At 51.0% G+C, this 21,848-nt stretch overlaps 1 protein-coding gene across 3 annotated transcripts; it reads left to right on the top strand.

The window, feature by feature from the left end:
• Positions 1-21,772, top strand: LOC107322099 (heparan sulfate glucosamine 3-O-sulfotransferase 3B1). Of its 3 annotated transcripts, none has more exons than XM_015879737.3 (2): positions 1-790; positions 18,546-21,772. In XM_015879737.3, exons 1-2 carry the CDS (start codon positions 375-377, stop codon positions 19,162-19,164), a joined length of 1,035 nt encoding a protein of 344 aa, XP_015735223.1. In that variant the 5' UTR covers positions 1-374; the 3' UTR covers positions 19,165-21,772. The 3 variants fall into 3 exon arrangements, with proteins under 3 accessions (XP_015735223.1, XP_085378592.1, XP_085378593.1); XM_085522466.1 differs by lacking the exon at positions 1-790 and adding an exon at positions 858-1,524; XM_085522467.1 differs by lacking the exon at positions 1-790 and adding an exon at positions 3,269-6,099.
• Positions 21,773-21,848: the final 76 nt, after the last annotated feature.

The raw sequence follows: 21,848 nt of genomic DNA, 5'->3' as shown, positions 1-21,848 counted from the left end.
ACCGAGCGCTGCGAGTCTCGGGGCCGGGCTCTCCGCCCTCTCAGCCCACCCATCCTTCTCATAGGCTGATGTCGGGCTCATTATGCGGCTTGACGCGGCGCTGATTGCCTACCGGCTCTGCCCGTCGGCCGGCCTCCCTCTCCGCCCCCTCCGCTGCCTTTGCCTGCTCCGCCCGCAGCGGCGGCGTTGAGAGCGGCGCTGTGCGGGCAGCGGCCGGGCCGAGGGGCGGGCGGCGGCCGCGGGGCCGGGGCTCGCCGGGGGGGGGGGACCCATGCGGCGCCGGGCGGTGTCTCCGTCCCCGCACTGAGCCGGGCCGGGCGGTCCCCAGCCGGGCGGGCGGCCCCAGCCATGCAGCCCGGTGCGCCCGCGGGCACATGGGGCAGCGCTTGAACCGCTGCCTCGATGTGCCCGGCTCGCTCCCGTCTCCGCTGGTGCCGCTGAAGCGGAGGTTGCTGCTGCTCTCCATCATGCTCATCCTCTGGCTCTACATGTTCTACTCGTGCGCCGGCTCCTGCGCCGCGCTGCCCGGCTTGACGCCCCGCGGCTCTGCCCCGCCGGAGGAGAGCGGACCCGGGGAGCAGCGAGCAGCGCCCGCCGCCCTCAGCCCCATCTCCGCCTTCCTCAACGGCTCGGGCAGCAAGCGGCTGCCGCAGGCCATCATCATCGGAGTGAAGAAGGGCGGCACGCGGGCGCTGCTGGAGTTCCTGCGGGTGCACCCCGACGTGCGCGCTGTCGGCGCCGAGCCCCATTTCTTCGACCGCAACTACGAGCGGGGCCTCGCCTGGTACAGGTACGGGACGGGACGGGACGGGGGGCGGCTCCGGATACCCTTAAAAAACGAGAAATAACCCCCCAAACCCTACAAGTTCCTCTCAACCCTCCGCTCGTACTGCGCTGTCCGAGGCGGTGCGGGCGGCGGCCGGGCGGCTTTTGGGCTTCGCTGTCGGCAAAGCGCCCGTCATCTTGAAATAGAGTTAAAGATTAATTTTTCCTTCCCCAGCTCTTTCCGTGCGCTCTGTTGGTTTTTTATCTCTCGTCCGCCGGATCTCCGGCCGTTCTCGGACCGGGCAGCGCTGTCGCTTCGGGGCGGTCCCTGTGCGATGCGCTGCGTTCGCTTGTTCCGAGATGAGAACTCGGCTTTTAGCAGAAACCGCACCAAAAAAATACATATATCTATATATGTATAGATATATGTAAATAAATAAAAAGGAGGGAGGAGAGGAGGGAAAGGAAAGGGGTTACATTGCGAGAAACGCGTTGATTAGAAGTTGAACATTGGAGCGGAGCGGCGGCCGCACGGGCACCGCATCCCAAAGCGCTCGGAGCCGATCCGTGCGGTACCAAAGCAGCTCGGAACCGGCGGAGTTCGGAGCTATAACAACCCTCCAGCTCATCCTTCGGCTCGGGTCAGTGGATGGGATTTCGGTGCCTCCATCCCGTCGCGAAGGGGATGCGGGATCGGCTCGTTTCGTGGAGTGAATTGCTGAGGTTTGAGCGGAGGATGCGGCGTCCCACGGCCGCGGGGTGAGACTGATCCCATCAAACATTAACTCGGCGTTTGGGAAGGAGAACCTGCGTATTGCAGAGCGGAGGAGCTGTCAGGATTTATTAGCAAAACGGTGTTGGAGGTGTTGAACTCTGTTTTTAATTAGGCGCTTAAATTAGACCATAAAATGGTTGATTAATCTTTTACAAGGAAGAGGTGGAAGGGGGGAGAAAAGAGAGAATAACGCTGATGATTGCACCGGTCTGTTATCCCAGCACGGGGAGGGGGTGGTAATTTTTAACGTTTGGAGGAGCTGTCATCGAAGTTGGGCACAACTTCTTCCATGGTTTCTTCTTATCAGCTGCTCCATTTCCAGCAGTGTGGGCCCTACCCCTGTGAGCACATTGCTGGTGCTTTGGGAGGCTGTAGCTTGATTGGGTTGAAGGGAAGGAAGGCGAAATCGTGCTCTGAGGAGGATGGTAATATTCACCCAAATAATGGCTACGTGCTTTGCAAATTCAGCCTTATTTCTGAGTTGGGTTTGAATGAGACACAAGAATTGAGCGGGATGAATTTCAGTGTTACAGATCAGACCCTGTATGGCTGCAAACCGCCCCAAACCTCGATGCGTTTTGGTTCCTCGGCTCTCCGCAGGAGTGTGCTTATATTGCCACCAGCCCCACTGAGGCTTTTATTTATTATCTCAGCATCAATAAGGAGAAGCGTTTGTGTTTGCTTGTTAACGGCCCCATAAAACCAGATAAAACCCGCTGTAAAATATCTGCCTTGCTGAGCAGGGCACGCCTCAGCTCTGCTGCTCGGGGGCTCAAACACCACCCGCTATAGGGCTGTTCTGTGCCCATCTCTGCCTCTTCAACCCATCGCCATTGGAACGATGGAGACACAGCTGTTGGCTGCTGGAAGGAGATTTTATTCCCACGGATCTGAGCTGATCAGGGTTGGATCTGGGAGTTTTGCTTTGGGTTGGTTGTGTTATCCTTTTGCTTTCCTTTTTCTTTGTACATTTCTTCCCGCTTTGCAATGCCATCCTCCAATGGAAAATTTGTGTGGATCGATGAGGGGCGATTTGGCTTCTTTCACTTTGATAAGAGCTTAAATTTCGGGTGTATTTGTGGTTCATTGTGCCCATCTCAGTGCTGTGCCGTGTTGGAACGTCCCGCACGCGGTGAGGAACTTGGGAAGGAGGGAGAGCAAACTTTTTCTTCCTCCATTTGTTTCACATGGAAAAGTTTAAATGGAATAAAATACATCTCCCCCTATACTTGCAGAACAGCATCAAAGCGAGCTGAGCTTCTAAAAAGCAGAGGGAAGAGAGGGCAAAACTAACAGTGAAATAGCTGGGAATCCAATGGAAGGAACCCCGTGTGCGTGTTGTGGGGCTTTTCCCGGTAATGAAAGCAGCATGTTAAGCACTCCGAGGGAAAATATCCACCATGACAGAGGAGGAATGGGATCCAGCCACGCTGAGAACTAATAGTGAGGAGCATGTGGAACTTTGGGGTGATAAATGAGTTTCCTCGGTCCGGCTGCACCGTCAGCAGCCTGCGAGGAGCTGCTGTGTGTGTACGGGGTGCTGCTCGGGTGGGGAATTGCTTCCCTGGGATACAAGGAAAAATAATATATATATATATATATATATATAGTATAGTATAGTATATACTATATATACTAAATATATATTTAGTTCCCTTTCTTTTCAGGCAATAATGGCGTATTTTTAATAGAATGAGGACTTGAAACCCTTTTGTCCTCTAATTAATGTACGGTAAGGAAAAAACATCATGCTGTTATGGTTACGCTTTGGGGTTTTTTTTACTTTTTTCCCCTTTATTTCTCGTATTAGGCCCCGTGGGCTCAGCACTGTGGGGCTGCACTACACGCTCGTGGCCCCGCTGCCCATTGCTGGTCTATGTGTGAGCACTCAGCCCACAGTCAGACCCTGTGCTCTGGCTGTGGCTGCTCGAGGAGCCAGACTGTGTTCTCCCCCTCCCCTTTTTATTTTATGTAATAGTTTTATTCTGATTATTAGTTTTATTTCTCTGATTCATTTCCCCCCGCATGGTTCGGATCCATTTATACACAGTGCATTCCTTAACTCCGCGGTCACCCCAGTAAGCAGTGGGGATGTTAAAGCACAGGGTGCTGCTGCTTTGTGCTGGTTCTTGAATGATGGCAAAACATCCTCATCTGGTATTTTCCTGTTTTCATCCCCAGGAGAGCCCTTTTATCCTCCAGGGTTGGGTGCATGTGTGGAGCACAGGAAGGGTAACGCATCGGGTGGCTGGAGGGGTGAAAACCTCTGAGAAGGCAGAATTTTACCCCACATTTGGCCATTGTAAAGCCTGAATTTATGGTAGTAGTGAGTACAACACCCTGATGTCCTATCCAACCCAGCCAGCTGCTTGCTAACTGCCATTGCTGCGGGAGGCTTCTCATCGCTGGCGAGTTTGGGAATAGAGGCAATTCTTGCAGCAGCTTTGTGTGAAAGCCCCATAGCTGGGCAAGGAGAAGTGCCCCCAGTGCAGTGCTGGGAGCTGCCCTGCTGCCAATGAGCACATCCCAATGGGATGGTTACATTCTCCAGGGTCACTTTGTCAATCCTTTGGAGATTTTATTTTCTTTATGTATTAAAAAAATAAGAACAAATATTAGATGTATCCGTACGTATCGATCAGTCCATATTTTTTTATGTATATAGAGGTTTGTGATATGTAGATAATGAAATCTTGGCATTGTATTGTGCTGTGCTGGATTGAGTGGGGGTTATTCCAAGCCCAGTGCCCATAGGATCAGGGTCTTGTATGCCCTTCCACCACGTATGCCAAAGCAACCAGACCAATTTCCTTAGCGAACAGCCTCAGATTGCAGGAGCTGGGACTGCTGGAATCAGTCAGCAAGGCCCTTGTGTTCGCATGGGATCATTCCTCCAGATCTGAGGAAGGTTGAGTTGTTCAAACAGATGGCCAAGATTATTCGTGTCGCTGGGGTTTCAGCGCCGCCGCTGCGCTTCCAGCATGTTGCCCGATACGATGCACGTGACGAGGCCTTCCCAGCACGACGCTGGGGGGGACGACATTGTCTGCACTGATCAGGTTTCATGGCCTCACCTGTCGAGCTGCTGAGCTCTGCCACGTTGGCCGTGCATTGGGGGGGACGTGGTGGGCTGCGGCATCGATATGGCAGCAGCCGGGCATGGGAGCAATGGGAGGAAAGCTATAGACTGGGCTCTGGGCTGAGGAGGGGTTTGTGGGGTTGTTTTTAGTGTATTTTTTTGTGCTGGGCTGAGCTTTGTGATCTCTTTCCCCATACACTTCCAAGGAAGGCTTTGCAAGGCTGGATGCGGTGGCTCTAAAACTTGCCCTCATGGAGCTGTATTTCAGAGCTGGCCAGATCTTGTGTTTGTTTCACCATCAAGCCCTGCTCGCTGAACTGCTCTGTCTGCACCAGCTTGGACTCGGTGTCATTAATCCATCCTAATTAAGCCATCTTTCAGCAGCAGCGCTCACCTCTTCTCGCCGGTGTGACCGTGGGTGAGCAGTGGGTCACAGGGAGCGGGACGGGCAGCACGTGGCTCCAAGAACAACAAATCCCAGGGCTCGTTATTTCAGCAGCGTAATTAGGGGGTCAGGGGCTATCGATGCTACCTGTTGTCACCCCGCAGGGAGTGACTGGAGGGGACGCCTCCTCCTGGTGGTGAGTAAGTGCTGGGTTGGGACTTGCTGACTGTACCGGGCTTGCCCAATTTCAGGTCTTTCAGCAGCTGATGGGAAGTTTCTTAATAAGCTCGTGAGCAATGAACGTTGGGTTCTTCTGTGAGGAGCTCTGCCTGGTGGCGGTCAGCAGAGCCAGCTGGGTTGATGGCCCATGTCTTTGTTAACAGCAAGGAGGGGGTTGGGGGTGATGTGTTGGTTGGTTAGCAGCCTGGGTTAATTTAGGGTCCTGGTGATGCTGTTGGATTTGGTGGTCCCTGTGGGTCCCTCCCAACTCAGGGTATTATGTAGTTGTGAGGTGCCCACAGCCACATTCAGAAGGGTCACCAAGGTCCCAGCAAAGGGTCCTGCTTGCTCCTTCTGCCTGGGACACCAAGGATTGTGCAGGTGTGATATGCAGAAGGCATTACTGTTCATTCATAAGTGCTGCAGAATGGAGCTGAGTTCTTATCTCTTCTTCAGAGGTTCCCTGTGGTGTCTTTTTCTCTTTGCAACAGCTCTGTAGCTTCAAGAGATCACTCACAGATGGTGGCTTTGAATGCAGCGTCCTCGTGCTGGAGGACATGAGGGACCTCAGGAGGAGAGGAGTGGGCATGTGAGGGGCTGTTCGTGGGCTGCTGGCATCCCAAATCACTTTGCTGGCTCAGGAGATGTGTGTGCTTCTGCCTTGGGGGCTGTATGGAGAGGCTCAGATATTGGGGTGGTTGGGGGATGTGATGATGCTGGTAGGAACATCCGAGGGGAAGCCAAACAGGAGTGCCTGCAGAGGACCTCACAGTGACTTGGAGTAAATGAATAATTCACTTCTTTTTTTTTCTTTCCTTCTTCTGTTGGAATACATGAGCATGACAAGGCCCCGTCGCACAGCGGGTAGCAGGGAAGGTGAGAACTGTTAAATCCTTTGCATGTCCTTTCAGTTCCTCAGGAACACCCTGGAGCCAGCTGTGTTCAGTATCTGTCCCCACTGAGGGACGCTGTGACTTAGTGCTGCTTTGACTCTATTACAGCAGCGGAGCATCCAACTCTGAGCTTACCTGCAGCTCGAGGGCAGCGCTCCCACTCATGAAGCTGATGCAGTGCCATCCTGCCAGTATTACACTGCTCCAAATCAGAGCTGTGACCCAGCCAGCCCACTCTGTGATGATGTAGGGCCTTCCTGAAATCCACAGGAGTGCCTGATGTGTGAGAAAGGGGGCGATTTTGGAGCCTCCCCGTTGAGCTGGCACAGCCAGTTCCCAGCAGTGTGAGCTGCTGGCAGCCCTGCAGTCAGCTCTTCCAGCAGCAAGTGGGGATTGTGCATAGGATTTTATTTTATAGGCCTGCATAGAGCAGTATAGGTGGGTATATATGTTACACATCCCTTGCTGAGTGTGAATGTCCCCGTGTGCAGGAAGCTGTGCGCTCAGAGCCGAGACCTTCCGTCACTAGGGGGAGGACAAAACCCCGATGCTTTATTCACTAAGTGCTCTGCTGCTTCGTAGGGCAGTGAAATATTTGCTTAAAAACTGGCATGGCCTGAAGCTCTGGCATGTCTGCTGCTGGGTGTTTGGGGCTTTTTAAAGCTGTGTTAGACTTGGAAGGAAGGCACGAGGTGCTGGAGTCAACCGGGTGGATACAGCAGCTTCCTCTGCCCGGTGCACCAGGTAAGGGATGGTGAACAGTGATGCTTGCAGGTTCTAACCCCCCTGTGACCACCTGCTGAGCCACTCACACTGCCATCCCCCACCTCTGCACACAGGGTGAGATGGGAGAGCAGCCAGAGGTGCTCAGTGGGGTGATGGGGTTTGTGGGCATCTCTGCACATCCCCTTTTGTCTGCCTTCACTTTGCTGTGTCTCTGGGCAGTGAGGCTGCAAACAGAGCCATATGAGAAATGAGCAGCCACAGCATTGCCGCTCCTTGGGGAGTTGGATGGGGATCAGCAAAGCCCTGCTGTCCTCCCAGGTGCTGTGCACTCAGTTTGCTGCAGCTTCACACAGAGCTCACAGCTTCCTTATACAATTTCCCCTCTGAGCGGATCTTCTATCTAACAAGCCTTGGGCTGTCTGCATGGTGTTTTCAGAGGGAATAGCTAACAGGGATTGTTGAGCAACGAGCAAAGCCTTAGGAGAAGATACCGGCCTTGCCAAAGCAGAAGTGGAATAGCAGGTTAGTGTTTTGTGAGCTGAGAGGGGCCAGGAGCCTGCTTCGAAGCCTCATAATTATAGTCTGGTGCAGGGAGGGGTGTCCGGGTGCCTCACACACTGCCCCGCTGCACTGGGGCTGCTGGCTCCCCCCAGAGATGGCTTCAAGGTCACGCTGCTAAATGCAGTGTAATAATTAATTAAGCTATATATAAACAGCAAGCTCATGCACTCCTAAAGCAGATTAGGAGCACAGGAGTTTCCTCCTCGTGGCTGTTTCCTCTCTGGGTTCCTCTGCACTGAGCCACGCAATTGTTACTCTCGGCTATCCCAGCCCAGATCACCAGCTGTGCTGAGCAGCTGTAGGGCTGGGGCTGAGCTGGAGAATGATGGGGTGCAGAGCAAAGCCTGCCCCCAGGCCCCCAAGTTCCCCTAGACCCCCATTAAACCTGCTCTTCTTGCTGGGGATGGAGAAAGGGGACCCAGGGTCGAATCTCTATGCAAACTTCACAAGTAAACATGTAGTGGTAAAATTTAGTTTGTATTCAGGTTATTCTTGATGTAGCTGTAGAAACCTTCCAGGAAAACTAAAAGCTGTGTCTTTTCATCCAGTAGAAGTGATGCTGCTGGGAGTTGAAGCAGGGCAGCTTTCAGCTCTTCCAGATCAGGAAGGATTTTGAAGTCAGGGCACATTCATGCTGCAGAACCCATCAGCAAAGTTCTTGGAGAGTCCTAAGCAGACCCTGTGTCCAGCTCCAGGATAAGTAGAGCAGTGAGCATCATTGCTGCACACTTGATTGTTTTCTTCTGCTGATCCTTCATGGCTGATGGGCTCCATGCAAGAGATTGCATCCAGGAGACTTGAGCTGCCCTCCTGCAGCCCTGTGGCTCTATGAGGCTGAGCTGGCTTGTCTCGGTTTCCAAGAGCCAGGATGTGGCTACATCCAGGAGATGAAGGCAGAGAGAAAAGGCTTTGTGAAGGCTCACAATGGAGCCCTGAGTTGGTTCAGTCCCAGTCAGAGGGGGCCGGCCGTCTCTTTGGGAACCCAAGGGTGTAGAGATCAAAGGTGCGGGTGAGTCAATTACAATTCACATTTGGTTCATCCATATGTTTGAGTATTTGAAAGGATTCAATGGTAACCCATTTTATATCTCCTATGCCCATTGATTTGTTAATCTGACACTCGGTTTCATCTGAATGACAATGGCTCTCATTCAGAATTCTCAGTGTTCAGGGAAAAGTCATTTCACTTGGGTTGTGCTTCATCCCTCAGCATTCCAGCCCTCTGTCTTCCCTGTGTCAGGGACTGTCGAGCTGGGGCATAGAGTGGATTCACAAGATCAGCTCTCAGCACCAAGGCCAGGGTTGGTTTGTGGTCCTACCACCTGCCCAATGGGTGGATATGCTCCCAGTTGTTGGGTTTTGGCAAGTGTGACATTGCTCCAACGAGGTCCTTTTGGGTTGTCAGTGCAGCCATGGACCTGCCCCACAGCCATCAGGGTACAAAGAAAGACAAGCCAAGCAGTCAGAAATGAGCAGCGAGCGTGAAGAGCCCTCCTAAACACAGCCCAAGTGTGTAGGATTAGATCAAATCATTGGTATAGCAGCGCAGAGTGTCTAATTAAGTGAATGCCTTCTTAATTAGAAGTAGTGCTTTGCATCTGTTGTACTTGTAGCAGAGCATCTCCACCAGCTGAGTCTGCTCTTTAAAGAGCTCTTGACTGCTTATGACCAGCCATGGTCCCACGTAATGACTGGGGCAGGAGGGGTGTCTGCAGACAGACCTGCTCCTTGTTTCCCTAATTGCTGCCTGTCTCCCTCCTCCACTGGGAATGTCATTCCTTCCCAGGGCTGTCGCTGTTCCTTCTGCTGCACCCAGAGCTCTGCAGCATTGCTGGCACCCACCAGCAATGGAGATGCTGGGGGAGAAAAATCCCATCCTGAACAAATGTGTTGTCACTTACTAACCTGATCTGTTTACAATGGGGAGCTTAATTTCCAATGCACCGCCTACACCTTTCTGGCTGTAATCACGAATCCATTAAGGAATGAGGTGAGACTGCAATCCCATTTGTGCTAAAATGCATTTAGGGATCAGTGCTGAGAGGATCACCGGTGTATTAACTCCGGGGCCTTTGTTCCAGTGGGTGGCAAACACAGCTTGCCCCGAGGTGGGACAAGTTGGTGGCCGAATGGCCACTGGGTCAGGTCATGGCTGTGCCACCTCTCCTTTCCAAGGCATGTGCTGCTGGGGCAATATTGGTTGCTTGCCTTTTGCCTTTAGCATTCCCTTATCTCCAGGTGGATTCCTGGAGTAGCTTTTTAAAGATGTTTAAAATCCTTTCTTCATGCGTATGTACATCTGTCTGCAGGCTTCCCTGTTGCCTGCCCTGGCCTTGCCACTCGAACTGCTTCCTTCTTGTGTTCTGTTCATGGGCCAGGCTGCTTTGGAGGATACTCAGAGGCTCCAGGTGCCCACATGAGATCCTTGCTGCACAGACAAGGTAGTTTCAATGCTCCCCTCTCAATAGCAGCAGGACTGTCACACAGCTGCCACCAGCACCAGTTCCTTTTGGGTCTCTTTGCACATCCTCTGTGCATGTCCCACCCCAAGGGTGCCCCATAGGAGTGACAAACAGCGAGGTGTCCGTGCAGGCAGCACAGGGCTTTATCACCAAGCTTTTATTTAACAGCAGGGTTCTGTGGGAGCAGTGTGTGTGTCTAGGTGTGTGCAGAGCCCTCCCTGTGCAAATGGGAGGCTGCTGAGGGGCATGGGACAAAAGGCAGCACTATCAGTGCAGTTTGTTACCTGCCTGTGCAGTCACACAGGTTGGGGGGCTTTCATTTGTGTGCTCAGGGAAGGACACAAAAGAGCTCTCAGTGGGGCTGTGATTGATGAACAGGGCAGGAGAGGAGCATGGGTCCCGCCTGTCTCTGGGTTGATTGTGTTCTATGGCTGTTGAGTCGTGCTGTGTTTAGTGAAGGGCTGGCTCTGCAGTTGGTGGGTTTTTTCTTTTAGCTTTCCAATAGAAGTGGGGGAAATGTGGTGTCTGGGCTGCTCCAGGGACAGGGAAAGCTGCTGGGGTGTTCTGAAGTGGTGTCCTAAAGTGATGTGGGGATGTTTGGAGTGGCTGTGGTCTCCTGCATAAGATACTGAAGATGTTCCTGTTGGATCCAGCATGAAGTTTGCTCTGCTTGCTGGGTTCCCCACCACTGACATATGGCACAGGGGGTCCCTGGAGAAGGGCTATAGGGATGAGGCTGATGGGATAACCTCTTGTAGGCTTCCTGGGTTATAAGAATATGGCAGGGATGGGAAATACCTCAAGATGCAGAGTACAAGAGATCCAGAGCCCCAGTGTGACAGCCTGAAGCTGACAGGCCCCATGTTGGGGCAAGGTGCAGGATCTGATCCCATGGCACATCCCTTTGGGGCAGCCAGGAGGCTGCTCTGCAGGGCTGATGGGCAATTCTATTCCTGCATTAACCACGGTGCTGCTGGGTTTGGGGTTCTTGAAGGACCTGATTCTCACATCCATGGGGTTTAACCCTGTGGGAGTTGATCCCATCGCTGTAAGGAAGTGCTTCTCCAAGAGGTAAGCAGAGATGTCCAAAGGACAGTGCCTGTGGTGTTCTAATGTCTTTGAAAGGATTAGTGCTGTTCCTACAAATTAGGAGAGGAAATCAATGGGTGTGGGAGCACTTTGGGGCTATGGACTCTGTGCTGGGCTGGTGTATGTGCTGCTGAGAGCTGAGTGCCACTGTTCCCTTCTACAGTACCAACGTGTCTGAGGGGCACAGAGATGTCAACCATCAAACCCACAGCCTCTGTCACCCTACATCTTTCTCAAGCATTGAGCTGTGAGTGTTGGATCCCAGCAGACCTCTCAACTTCTTCATCCTTTTTCCTCCCTTCTGGGCTGTTGTCTGCTTCATTTATAGGGAGAAATGTTACAAGCGCTTTGGGTTGAAGGGTGACAGGGGTGCATGGGGATGAATCACAGCTACACGTTCTGATGGGGTGCACCAAGAGGAGTGAAACACACAGCTTGGCAGACACAGCTGGCCCTTTGGTTCTGCTTTGCAGGTTAGCTCAGGCATGGTTCCTGCTGGGCTTAGCGTTAGTTTTCCCCCCTTCAATCACTGAATTTCCTCTTCCTTCTCCTTCTCTGAAGCACAAAAATGTTTTTGTTTTTTTTTTCTATATTATCATTATTTTTCTTCTTGGAAGCGGTGACAGGGTGATCTCACATGACTCGAGCAGTGGGCAGCGCTGCTGTGTGTGATATTCTGAAGAAGTCACCCAGAAACAGCAATTAGCTTTTAATCGAAGCACCGTGCCTGCCAGGAAAAGGAACCGGGGCTCTTTGTGCCCGGAGCTACAGCAGAGGAAGGGGGGGACCTGATGGCCCTGAATGGGACCAGGCTTGACCGGGAGGAGCAAGATGCTCATTTCAGCCCCACCCCCTTTCTGCACTCAAAAGCTGTTATTTTCAGAGCAAAGCGCTATTGAAGCGTTGGGACAATGGAGACCAAATCCTGCTGGGGGAAGGGAGGTGCTGGCAATCGTATCTTTTGTTGCTTTTCCTCCTTTACTTGCCTGTGGCCTTCCCACTCCAAGAAATCCACATAGATGCTTGCTAGATGATAATGCAATCACTTTCTTGGGACCTTGGTAATAGGATTATAATTATTACTGGAGATAAAGTGGAGTGAATGGAATATTTACCACTTCATCTCAAATTATGGTAAATCCCACCAAAGCAGCCCTTTGATATGTAAAGTGCTGTCCTCCCTCCCCTCAGCGAGATCATTATTTAGTGGAAGTTCCGAGCTTTTAAGTATGATGGGGGACAGAAAGAGGCTTCTCTCTTTACATAAAGAGGGGACCAATATAATGAACTGGTGGAGCTGATGAATATCTCTCCTGGCTCCAGCAAACAAGGAGAGAAACTTCTTGGTGAGTGTTTTAAATGTGATGCTGAGTTGGTGCAGGATGAGCAAAGCAAGGAGCCAGGGTGGGCTGTGCACATGGAATGTCTGTGTTGGTTTGGGAAGGTCCTGGACAAAGGGGTGGGAGAGGGACCCCCAGCCAACAAGCAGGGCTTTCTTTCATGCTGCCTCCTAAGTTTTCATCCCCTTGAGCCCTTCCTCCCAGCACTGGACATCAGCTCTGTGTTGAGGCTCAGAGATCTACCTGGTGCCTCTGTGCCCATTGCTGAGGGTGGGTATATCCTTCTCAGCCTCACGGAACCTCTGAGGCACATTGGTCCCTATTACTCTCTCCAGTGAAAGCACAAATTCCATTCCAATGCAGACAGCACTGCCATTTAACATTGCTGCTGCTGGAAGTTATTCCCACCCCTATAGGCTGCAGCTCTATGATGATGCATCATGTATTGCACTGTCGCTTCCTGTTGTACTGTGCCTGCATGCGGTATAAGGACCGGTGCCCCATGTCCCCACTCTCACCCCAGCATGTAGTGGAGTTTGCACCTGCATCAAAAGAGTTGAGATCAGACTTCATGGCTGGAGCCTGTTCCCATGTGGTGGTGGACACCTGGGCCTGCAGACATCATCAAAGCCCACAGAAGGGGCGGCTTCTTGATGGGAAGCCTTCATGCTGTTACCCTTCCTCTGCCTCTCCTAATCCCCAGACTCCCCAACAGGTGAAGGGACCTGGCATATTTGGGGGCAGGGAACAAGAAGGGTGAGAAAAACATGACTTTCACGCCCATGGATTATTTTCCCCTTTTCCCTTCTCCTTTATCTCCCCTTTCTCACCCCCGAAATTCATTAATTCCCGTCATCTGGTTCGTGTCAATGTCGTGGCGAGTGTTTGATGGAGCTGGATAGAGTTACACCCGTTTCAAAAAGGCTGGGGCTGCTTCACAGCCGTTCTCTTTTATTGTTGTACAGTTGGCCAACCCAAACAACGGGCTCCTGCTTGAGACAAAGGCGCACATGTTGCTCTAGGGCTGATAACAAAAAGAGGAGAGGCTGCATGCTACTGCACCGGTCCTCTGTGCAACCATGGGAGGAGAGGGCAACCCAAAGCAGGGAAATTGTACTACATTCAAGTGTATCAAATAATAAACCAGCAAGTTTTGTTGCATCTTCCCTGCTCCTTCCTCTCCATCGTGTTCCCTTTCCCCCAGCTGTATCTGCTACCAACAGTGAGCCAAGTGGGAGCCACATGGGTGATGCCAAAGCCAATGGACCTCGGTGCTGAGCTGTTGTGTAGTTAAACCTCTGTTATGCTCACGTTCTCCCTTTGCTTGCTTGCCAGGTTCTTGCTTTAAAGTAACACTTCTGTGACTTGATGATTTTATGATCAGCCTTTGGGGGAAAGCAACCATTAAATCCTCAGAGGCTTGTGGGGTGACTCAGCCGTGCTGTTAGTCCCTTTGGCTCTGACTTTGGTGATGTTCCAGTCTTCTGTAAAACTCATCCTGGACTTTCAAGGTCCTCCTAAATAGCACAGTCTGTGTCAGCTTTTGCTTTCTTGTAAGAAATATAAGGGGTTTTTGCTTGCTACTGATAACAGAGATAACAGTGTGTAATTTAAGCTCCATAAAGCCAGCTTAAAGCCAGTGGTAAATACCAGTGAATGGGGTCTGGGTGCTGCCATATTTTGTGGATGGATCCTGGAAGTTCTCTTGCATCCCAGTGAAACTGGGACAGGGTCGGTTCTCTAACAGAACAGTGGTTAAAGGCATGAGATCAGGATGGGTCCAGTGTGGTGACCTTTGGTTTTGGGTGAGGTTTTGGGGTTACCTTGCCCAGAAACTGTCATGTTCCCAAATTTTGGTTGTCTGGGCTGAAATCACTTCTGGTTGTCTTGAAAGATCAGTCAGAAATTTGGGTACAAAGTGGCCAGGAATAGGTTGGATGCTTTGCATGCCCACTGCTGTGTGGCCAAGCAAATGGTTCTGATTTACAGGGCTGAGCTCGATGTGAGCATGGGTGGTATCTGAAATAGTTTGACTTGCTCTTTTCCCCTTTCTTCCCTATTAACAACACTTCTCTTCTTAGAGTTGCCTACACAGACATAGCCCTCTCCCTTTTGGAGTGCAGTTTTGTTGTCCTTGCAGAGGGAAACGGAGACAACTGTCCAGAGGGGACTGGGCTGGAGGTGGGGGGGCTTTGAGACTGGAACGAGCCATTGCTGTGACCATGCAGTGGTGGTGGCAGAAGTGACTCACTGCAGTGCAGCAGGTATAGGGAACACTCATTCCTCCCTGCCATGGGATTCCCAGCTGGGTGATGCTACCAGCCCTGCTATTCTCCACCACATCCCTCACAGCTCTGGCTGCAGTCTGTCCTGCTTCCCATTCTGTCCTACCTGCCACCAACACTGCAGCCATGGGACGTGGAGGTCCCTGCAGCCCCCGGCCCCTCCTGGAGAAGTGGCGGCAGATTATCTCGGACCCCCTCCTGTGCAGACAAAAGCTGCCACAAAGGGCATTAGCCTTCAGGATTGGATTACCGTGGGGCCACCTGTCATTCCCACTTTGTAAATTTATGTCTCTCTGAGTCCAGTTTTCACATTAGAGAAGTTTGTACTTAAGAAGCAAAATAACTCCCCCCCCCACCGTCCAACCCCCTCCTCCAGGCAGCAGCCTGGCAGGGTTATTTTAGCATCCCGTCTAATTGTGGGCTTCAGAGCTGAGAAGGGCTGGGGATTAGGGCTGTTTGAATGAGGAGGACCTTTATTACATTAGTCTAAGTGGTTAATAGGTAAAGTAGGCCAATCCATCTTTAGACTAAGCCTATCACTTCGCCTACGGAGGATGCAAGCTTCACCGAGGAAATATTCATTAGAGGAAAAGCTTTTCCTCTGTCTCTCTTGACATGTTCATAGCTCGGAGCGAGGGGCTCTGCTCTCTGCCTGAAGGAGATTCATGGCTGTGATCCCACTGTATCTCCATCATCTCATGGGGCCTATGTGTCCTCCAGGAGCTGGCTGCTCAAATCAGGGATGCAGGAATCTGCTGGCACTGTCATCCTTCTCTAGTGGGAATGTAGGGGGAGGGTTCAAAGGTAGGGCTGCAGCACTGGGACTCTCTGCTATGGGATGTTCTCAAGGCGAAAAGAGTTTAAAAGGCTCAGGCAGTCCGCAGTCAATATAAAATGGGATGATTTGGGTGCTCACGCTGGCTCCAGAGGTCTTTGATTCCAGGTTGCCAGAAGGCAGGAGGATAACAAGACAGGAGAACTGCTTGCCAAGCTTTTCATACTGTCTTTGTTTCCCACCCTGCTATCCACTGCAGCCCTCTGCTCTGTCTCCATCCAGCCCTGTCCCGACTGGTGCAGCAGCTTTTGTCTGTGCTGGGATCTGTCTTTCCCACGGCCTGCTTCAGCTTTATCATCTCCCTTTTCCATACAGGTAGTGGTGGTGGCTGCACCTCTGCCATCACTGCCTTGCATCTGGAAGCTGCCCATGTCTGTATGACCCAGAGGGGCCATATCCCACCAGCACATCATGGCTGCAGCTCTTCCAGGCTCTTTCTCTTTCCCTCTACCACTCATGCAGACCTTGCTGTCTGGGAGCCTCGGGAGCAGATATTCAGAGTTGGAGTCTGGTCCTGCTTCCCTCATTGAACACGTCTGGTGTGTTGTGTTGGAGCTGCAGTGCTACAGCTGGGCCAGTTTGCCCTCTCCAGGTGTGGTTTGAATGGGAATAAACCCTCCTCAATGACTCTTCCACCTCTGTGAGTTCACAGCAGCGAACTTACCAGTTCCTCCTGTCCCCAAGGCTCTGTCTCTGGCTGCTGGCGTGATGGGTGATGCCTGTGTGGGAGCTTATGGAAACCATGGGAAAGCTGCTTGCTACTGAGGGGCACGTGCAATGAAACACTGCTTTCCTGGATGTAATGCTATCAGAGGTTCAAACCACATCCACAGGCCACGATATCTGACTTCTGCTGCTCTCCAGCTTCTGTGCAGACACTTTTCAGTTGGGTCTGACATGCTGCATGTCCTCAGGCACAAACCAGGGGTGGGCTCAGGTGCTGCTGGCCCTATGGGTGCCTCTCGTGCTCTCCCACTTCTGCAGTACACTCCTCTGAGTTCATGGAAATGCTCATTAAGAGTTTCCCAACCCCAATCACCTGACGCAGCAACTCTGCCCCCAGCAATTTCCTCCTCTTCCACAGGGCAGAGCCCTCCCTGAGGCCTCTGTTGTGCAAGGAGGAAAAAAAATAAGCCTTGCATCATTGCCAGGAGCCCAGTAAACACTGATTGCAGCAGCCCTGCAGGAGAATTTGACCTTGATGTCTGGGGCCTCAATGCAGGGTGACCTGATGGACTCACTGCCTTCAGTTGGACCTGGGCCCACCATGGAGAGCAGTCTCCTCTCTTGGCATGTCCCCAGCCATTAAAGTCTTCACGGATTGAAACCTTAAATCAGTTGGTGGCCAGCGCAGGATGCAGAGCTCAGATTTAATGTGGCCATAAAAAGAGACACCACTTAATGAGTAGTCTGTCAAAATCCACATCAGCCCACGTCAGATTTAGGAGTCTGAGCATTACTGACTCGCGCTGTTCTCTGAAGGCGTTACTGGTTTGTAGAGTGAGCCAGAAAGGTACAGGGTTAGTCAGAGCCGTATTTTGGTTCTGTTTGTTGGCACATCCCAGCTCCTGACTTGCAACAGCATTCACATCCCAGAGGCCTATAGGCTGGGGTGACTTTTGTCAGCATCAGAAACTCCATTTGTGTGATGCTGAGAGGGCAGCCCCTATAAGGTTTGCCACCACCATTGGCTGGAGGTTACCCCAGAGTGTTTGCCCCTTTGTCCCAGGTCTGCTGACTGCTCTATCGACCCATGTGGGTATGGACTTGATGATCTTAGAGCTCTTTTCCAACCTTAATGATTCTATGGACAGGGCAGTGCAGAGTCCACAGGTGTGAGCATGGGGTGTCCCTTGCCAGTAAACACATTGCATAAACTTAATGCCAGAAGGTGAAATAGAATACTGTGTACAATCTACCTCAAGCAGCAGTTACCTAAACAGCTACTGACCAAATTCCATGGCCATGCAGCAATTTGTTGTTCTGTCAGACTATTCATTATGGATTTTCCTGCTATTTACCCTCAGATGGGTCATTTTTTCCCCTTGGCTTCTTACTCAGGGCAACCACTGGCATTAGCACGAGTTAGCAGCAGTATTTGGAATCAAGAGGGCTCGCAGTGATCTTTGATCCACAGCAATGTGGGAGAGGAACAAGCAGCCTCTGTGCACAGTGCAGTACAGCTGGGGAAGCACTGCTGGAGGCTTGCAGATCACACGCTCACCCATCATTTCTCTGCAATGGGTGGATGCTTTGAAAACTTAATCAAGTTTTATAGCTTTAATTCTGTGACAGACTCCCCTCTCGCTGTCTTTAACTGTCTCACAGCCCAGAGTAAACGAGTCCCGTGGGGTTGTAAAGGGAAAGCATTGGCAAAGGGTCTGAAATATTTAGGCTTGTTTGGTGGGTGTTAGGAAAAAATGACTTCTTGCTTTGAGCCATTTCAGTAATGTTAGAAAGTTCTCCCATTTTTTATCTGCTTGGTTAATTAGATATGACCAGAGGAGGGAGGCTGTCCTTGCTGGGGACTGGCTGGAATGTGCTGTAGCAGCACCAGCAGCTCTTGGTGCTCCTTCTGGTTCTCATCATCAGGGAAATACTCTGCTGGGTGCAGAGGACTCACTGGTTGAGTGACCAGCTGAGCACATGCTATGGGCAAATTGCTTTCTTATGCCTAAAAATGAGAGAAGTGTCACATTGGGGATGCTAAAGGAAAGCAGAGTGGGCATGCTGCAGTGAGCTCCTGGCTTTCAGTAGCTCTTCCTCTTGTTACCCTTGGGATGATGAGCTGTGACATGGAATCAGTCTGGTGCTGACCAGAGCCATGCACAGTGCTGCTTTGGACTCATCCTGACCATCTGGCGTGGTGTAAGCAGCCACACTGCAGGTGTGGAGTACAGCCTGGTTCACCTGCCCTTGGAGAAGTGGGAGATGGCTCAACTGGATTTCTAATTCTCTTTAATAATAATACCCATAGCCCCCATTGGAAAATGGATTTATTCATACGAGCTAAATGGCCCATACAGGCAGGTTAAGGAAGAAAAATTCTTGTGTATGTTTGTGTATTTATATGTATGTGTGTATTTTCCATGCTGTTACCTGTTGATCTAACCTGTATGCTTTGCTGGCAGGGACCTCATGCCCAGGACCCTGGAGGGGCAGATCACCATGGAGAAGACCCCCAGCTACTTTGTCACCAAGGAGGCCCCAGCCCGCATCTCCTCCATGGCCAAGGGCACGAAGCTGATCGTGGTGGTGCGGGACCCCGTGACCAGAGCCATCTCGGACTACACACAGACGCTCTCCAAGAAGCCCGACATCCCCACCTTTGAGAGCCTGACCTTCAAAAACAGGACTACGGGCCTGATCGACACCTCGTGGAGCGCCATCCAGATCGGCATCTACGCCAAGCACCTGGAGAACTGGCTGCTCTACTTCCCCATCGGGCAGATCCTCTTTGTCAGCGGGGAGAGGCTGATCAGCGACCCCGCGGGGGAGCTGGGCAGGGTCCAGGACTTTCTGGGCCTCAAGAGGATCATCACTGACAAACACTTCTACTTCAACAAAACCAAGGGCTTCCCCTGCCTGAAGAAGGCGGAGGGCAGCAGCAAACCCCACTGCCTGGGGAAAACGAAAGGCAGGACCCACCCCGACATCGACCAGGAGGTGGTGCAGAGGCTGCGGGACTTCTACCGGCCCTTCAACATGAAGTTCTACCAGATGACGGGGCAGGACTTCGGCTGGGACTGAGACCAGCGTGGGAAAGTCCCCTGTAATGACTTGCCCATCACAGTTTGCGTATATAAAGAGATATATATGTATGTAAAATGTACAGAAATCTATTTTATAATAATTTATTTTTAATTCCTAAGCAATTAATTCACTAAGCTGCCTAACCGCACTGGCTAGAACGGTAGCCTGTAACCTGTTTAACATTCCACCGTGTTTAATTCTAATACGTCTCTTCTTTTTTGGGTTTGTTTTTTATTCTCCTCCTGTTCTTTTGGTTTGGTTTGTAACAGACGGTGCTTCCATTTTTTTTCCTAAAGAAGATTTGTATTAAAAATAAAGAAAAAACCAAAAAAATAACAATAATTAAAAAAAAAAAAAAAAGGCAAAAAAATAACAACATGAAAAGGGGAGGGGTGGGAAGGGGGGTGGGGGAGGGAAAGCACAGGTTTATTTTTGTTACGGGTATCTGGCCTTTATAAACACTTGCTTTCCCTATTCCGGTGTCACGGTCTCTGCTCCCTCATCCCAGGGGTTTAATGGGGCTGGTGGGTCAGAGCTGGTGGGTCAGAGCATGGGGAACCCAAGCCATAGAGCCCCTGCCTGGTATCCCATGCTCCTTTCCTAATGGGGATGCTTGTTGCAGAGTGGACACTTCATGCTACTGCTCCTTGCCTTGTGTCGAGGAAGCTCTTTCTCACAGTCCCTCTATGCATTTTAAATCTTGATTGCAGGACAAATGTGAAAATACATGTATGTGAGTGCAATGCACTCTGTGCTGCTCGGAAGCCACGGTGGTGCCTGCCCCATGTGGGGAGATGCCAGGAACCAGAGACACCCCCAGAGCTACCTGAGCCCCCAAGTCTGAGCCCCTTGGTGCCCCCCAGGGAAACAACAGCTGGCCCTCTTTGCTCCCTGTGTATTTAGGTTCCCATGCTCTCTCCCAAGAAGCAGTGGGTGCTTAGAGCTGGGAACGAGGGCAAGCCTATAGAAAAGCAGGGGGAGGCTGGCAGTTGGGCAGGATGGGGGGTTCTGAGCACCTCACTGTCAAGCCATGTGCAATGACTTGGAAATCCTTCCCAAAAGTGGAATTGAGTGTGTTGGAATGTTAGAACAGGTTGGCAGGGTCTCTCCCGAAAGCTCCAAGTGTGTTTTTGCATGCTCAGGAGGTTTTGGGAATGGCTGTGTGTGCCCAATGCCTTGTTACTGTTCTGTTAGCTCAGCTGAACACCTGCAGGGCTGTGGTGAAGCTGTGTGGGCTGTGGGCTGACACAGCAGTGTTCCATTGGGTACCGTGTCCGTGCTGCTGGGGTGTGTGGGGTTCACACCCCATGTGCATGTCCTCAAGGAATGGGAGATGTCGAACATGATGCCAGGTAGCAAACCTGCAGTGGGCAGGACCAGCTCCCTATGTGGACGTTGCCTCCAAACACGTCTTCTTACAAAAAGAGAACGGGGTGCAAATCTTCTCCCCCTTGCACCAAGCCATTTCTGGCAACAAAGCAATGGGAGTGTGGGGCCCATCACTTAGCACTTATCAGTGCACACCCCGCTGTCCCACAAACACAGCTGAAACCCACAGTGGTGGTTGGATCTATGCACATTTGGGGGCTTTGGTGCCCAGCCAGGCTCTGTTCCCTACTGACGTTATAGATCTCATGTCTGCCTGGGAGAAGGAACTGCATGGAGAGGGTGAGGTGGTGAGAAGGGAACACTTGGTGCTGGAAAAGAGTAATGAGGGGGTCTAAAATCCTCAGTCTTCCTACAAGCTTATGCAAGGTGCAGAAGGAGAAAGCATGCCTTCCCCAAGTAGCTCCCACTCTGTGGCTTCCCTGCCCTGTGCTTCCCTTTGGGGTGCATGTGCCTGTTCTTTGTGCTGGAAGATTCAGCATCCCCTCTCACTTCTAGGATACAACTTAATATCCCGATGCCTTCCTCAGCTGCGTGGCACAGCTCAGACTTCATTTGTGTTACCCAACCCTGCTGCAAAAGGCTCCCATGAAGCAATCTTGTAGAAGAGCAGAAATACAGAGGGTGAATAATAACACTTCTACCTGTGAGCAAACAGCCCTGCCTCGATACCCTCTGTAATGAAGTCTGTTAGTAAACTTCATTCACTATAAAGGCCTTACCTGACAGTGTGACAATAAAGGTGAACTCCCCGTGCTGTATGTCCGGTTGCTAATACTGGAATGAGTTCAGCTGTCGTCATTTAAAAACAAAACCTTTGGTGTTTGTTTGTTTGTTTGAAGTTTGGAGGTGTGTTTAGAAGGGTTTATTTTGTTGTTGTTTTCTTTTTTCCTTCACATTGTAACATTAATTTATGGCTGAGTTTCATTCAGTCCTGTATTCAGAAGTGCAGTACAGGTATTAGTGATGCATTCTCTGTAACACGGTACTGTAGAGTAGCCCGTTTGTTTAAAATAATGATAAAAAAAAATAATAATAATTAAAAAAAAGAAAAGAAAAAAAAATCCCCACAAAAAAATGATTAAAAAATGTAAATGGAGTATTTTTGTGGTCTGTACAAACACAAATTAATTTTACACAGAGAAAGATGTTTCTAGGAAAACGAAGCTCTGATAATTCATACTATTTGTATGAACAAATAAAAACTCTATTTTACCAAGCGATGGGCGAAGCTGCATTCATTTGGGCTGAGGGGGGCTCCATTGCTGGCACCATGTAAAGCACCACAGTGTGTT

Source organism: Coturnix japonica, chromosome 23 (genome assembly GCF_054131305.1).
Source record: "Coturnix japonica strain WE chromosome 23, WE-NBRP24, whole genome shotgun sequence".
NCBI lineage: Eukaryota > Metazoa > Chordata > Aves > Galliformes > Phasianidae > Coturnix > Coturnix japonica.
The sequence above is the reverse complement of the archived record's forward strand: the minus strand, read 5'-3'. Positions and strand labels throughout refer to the sequence as shown.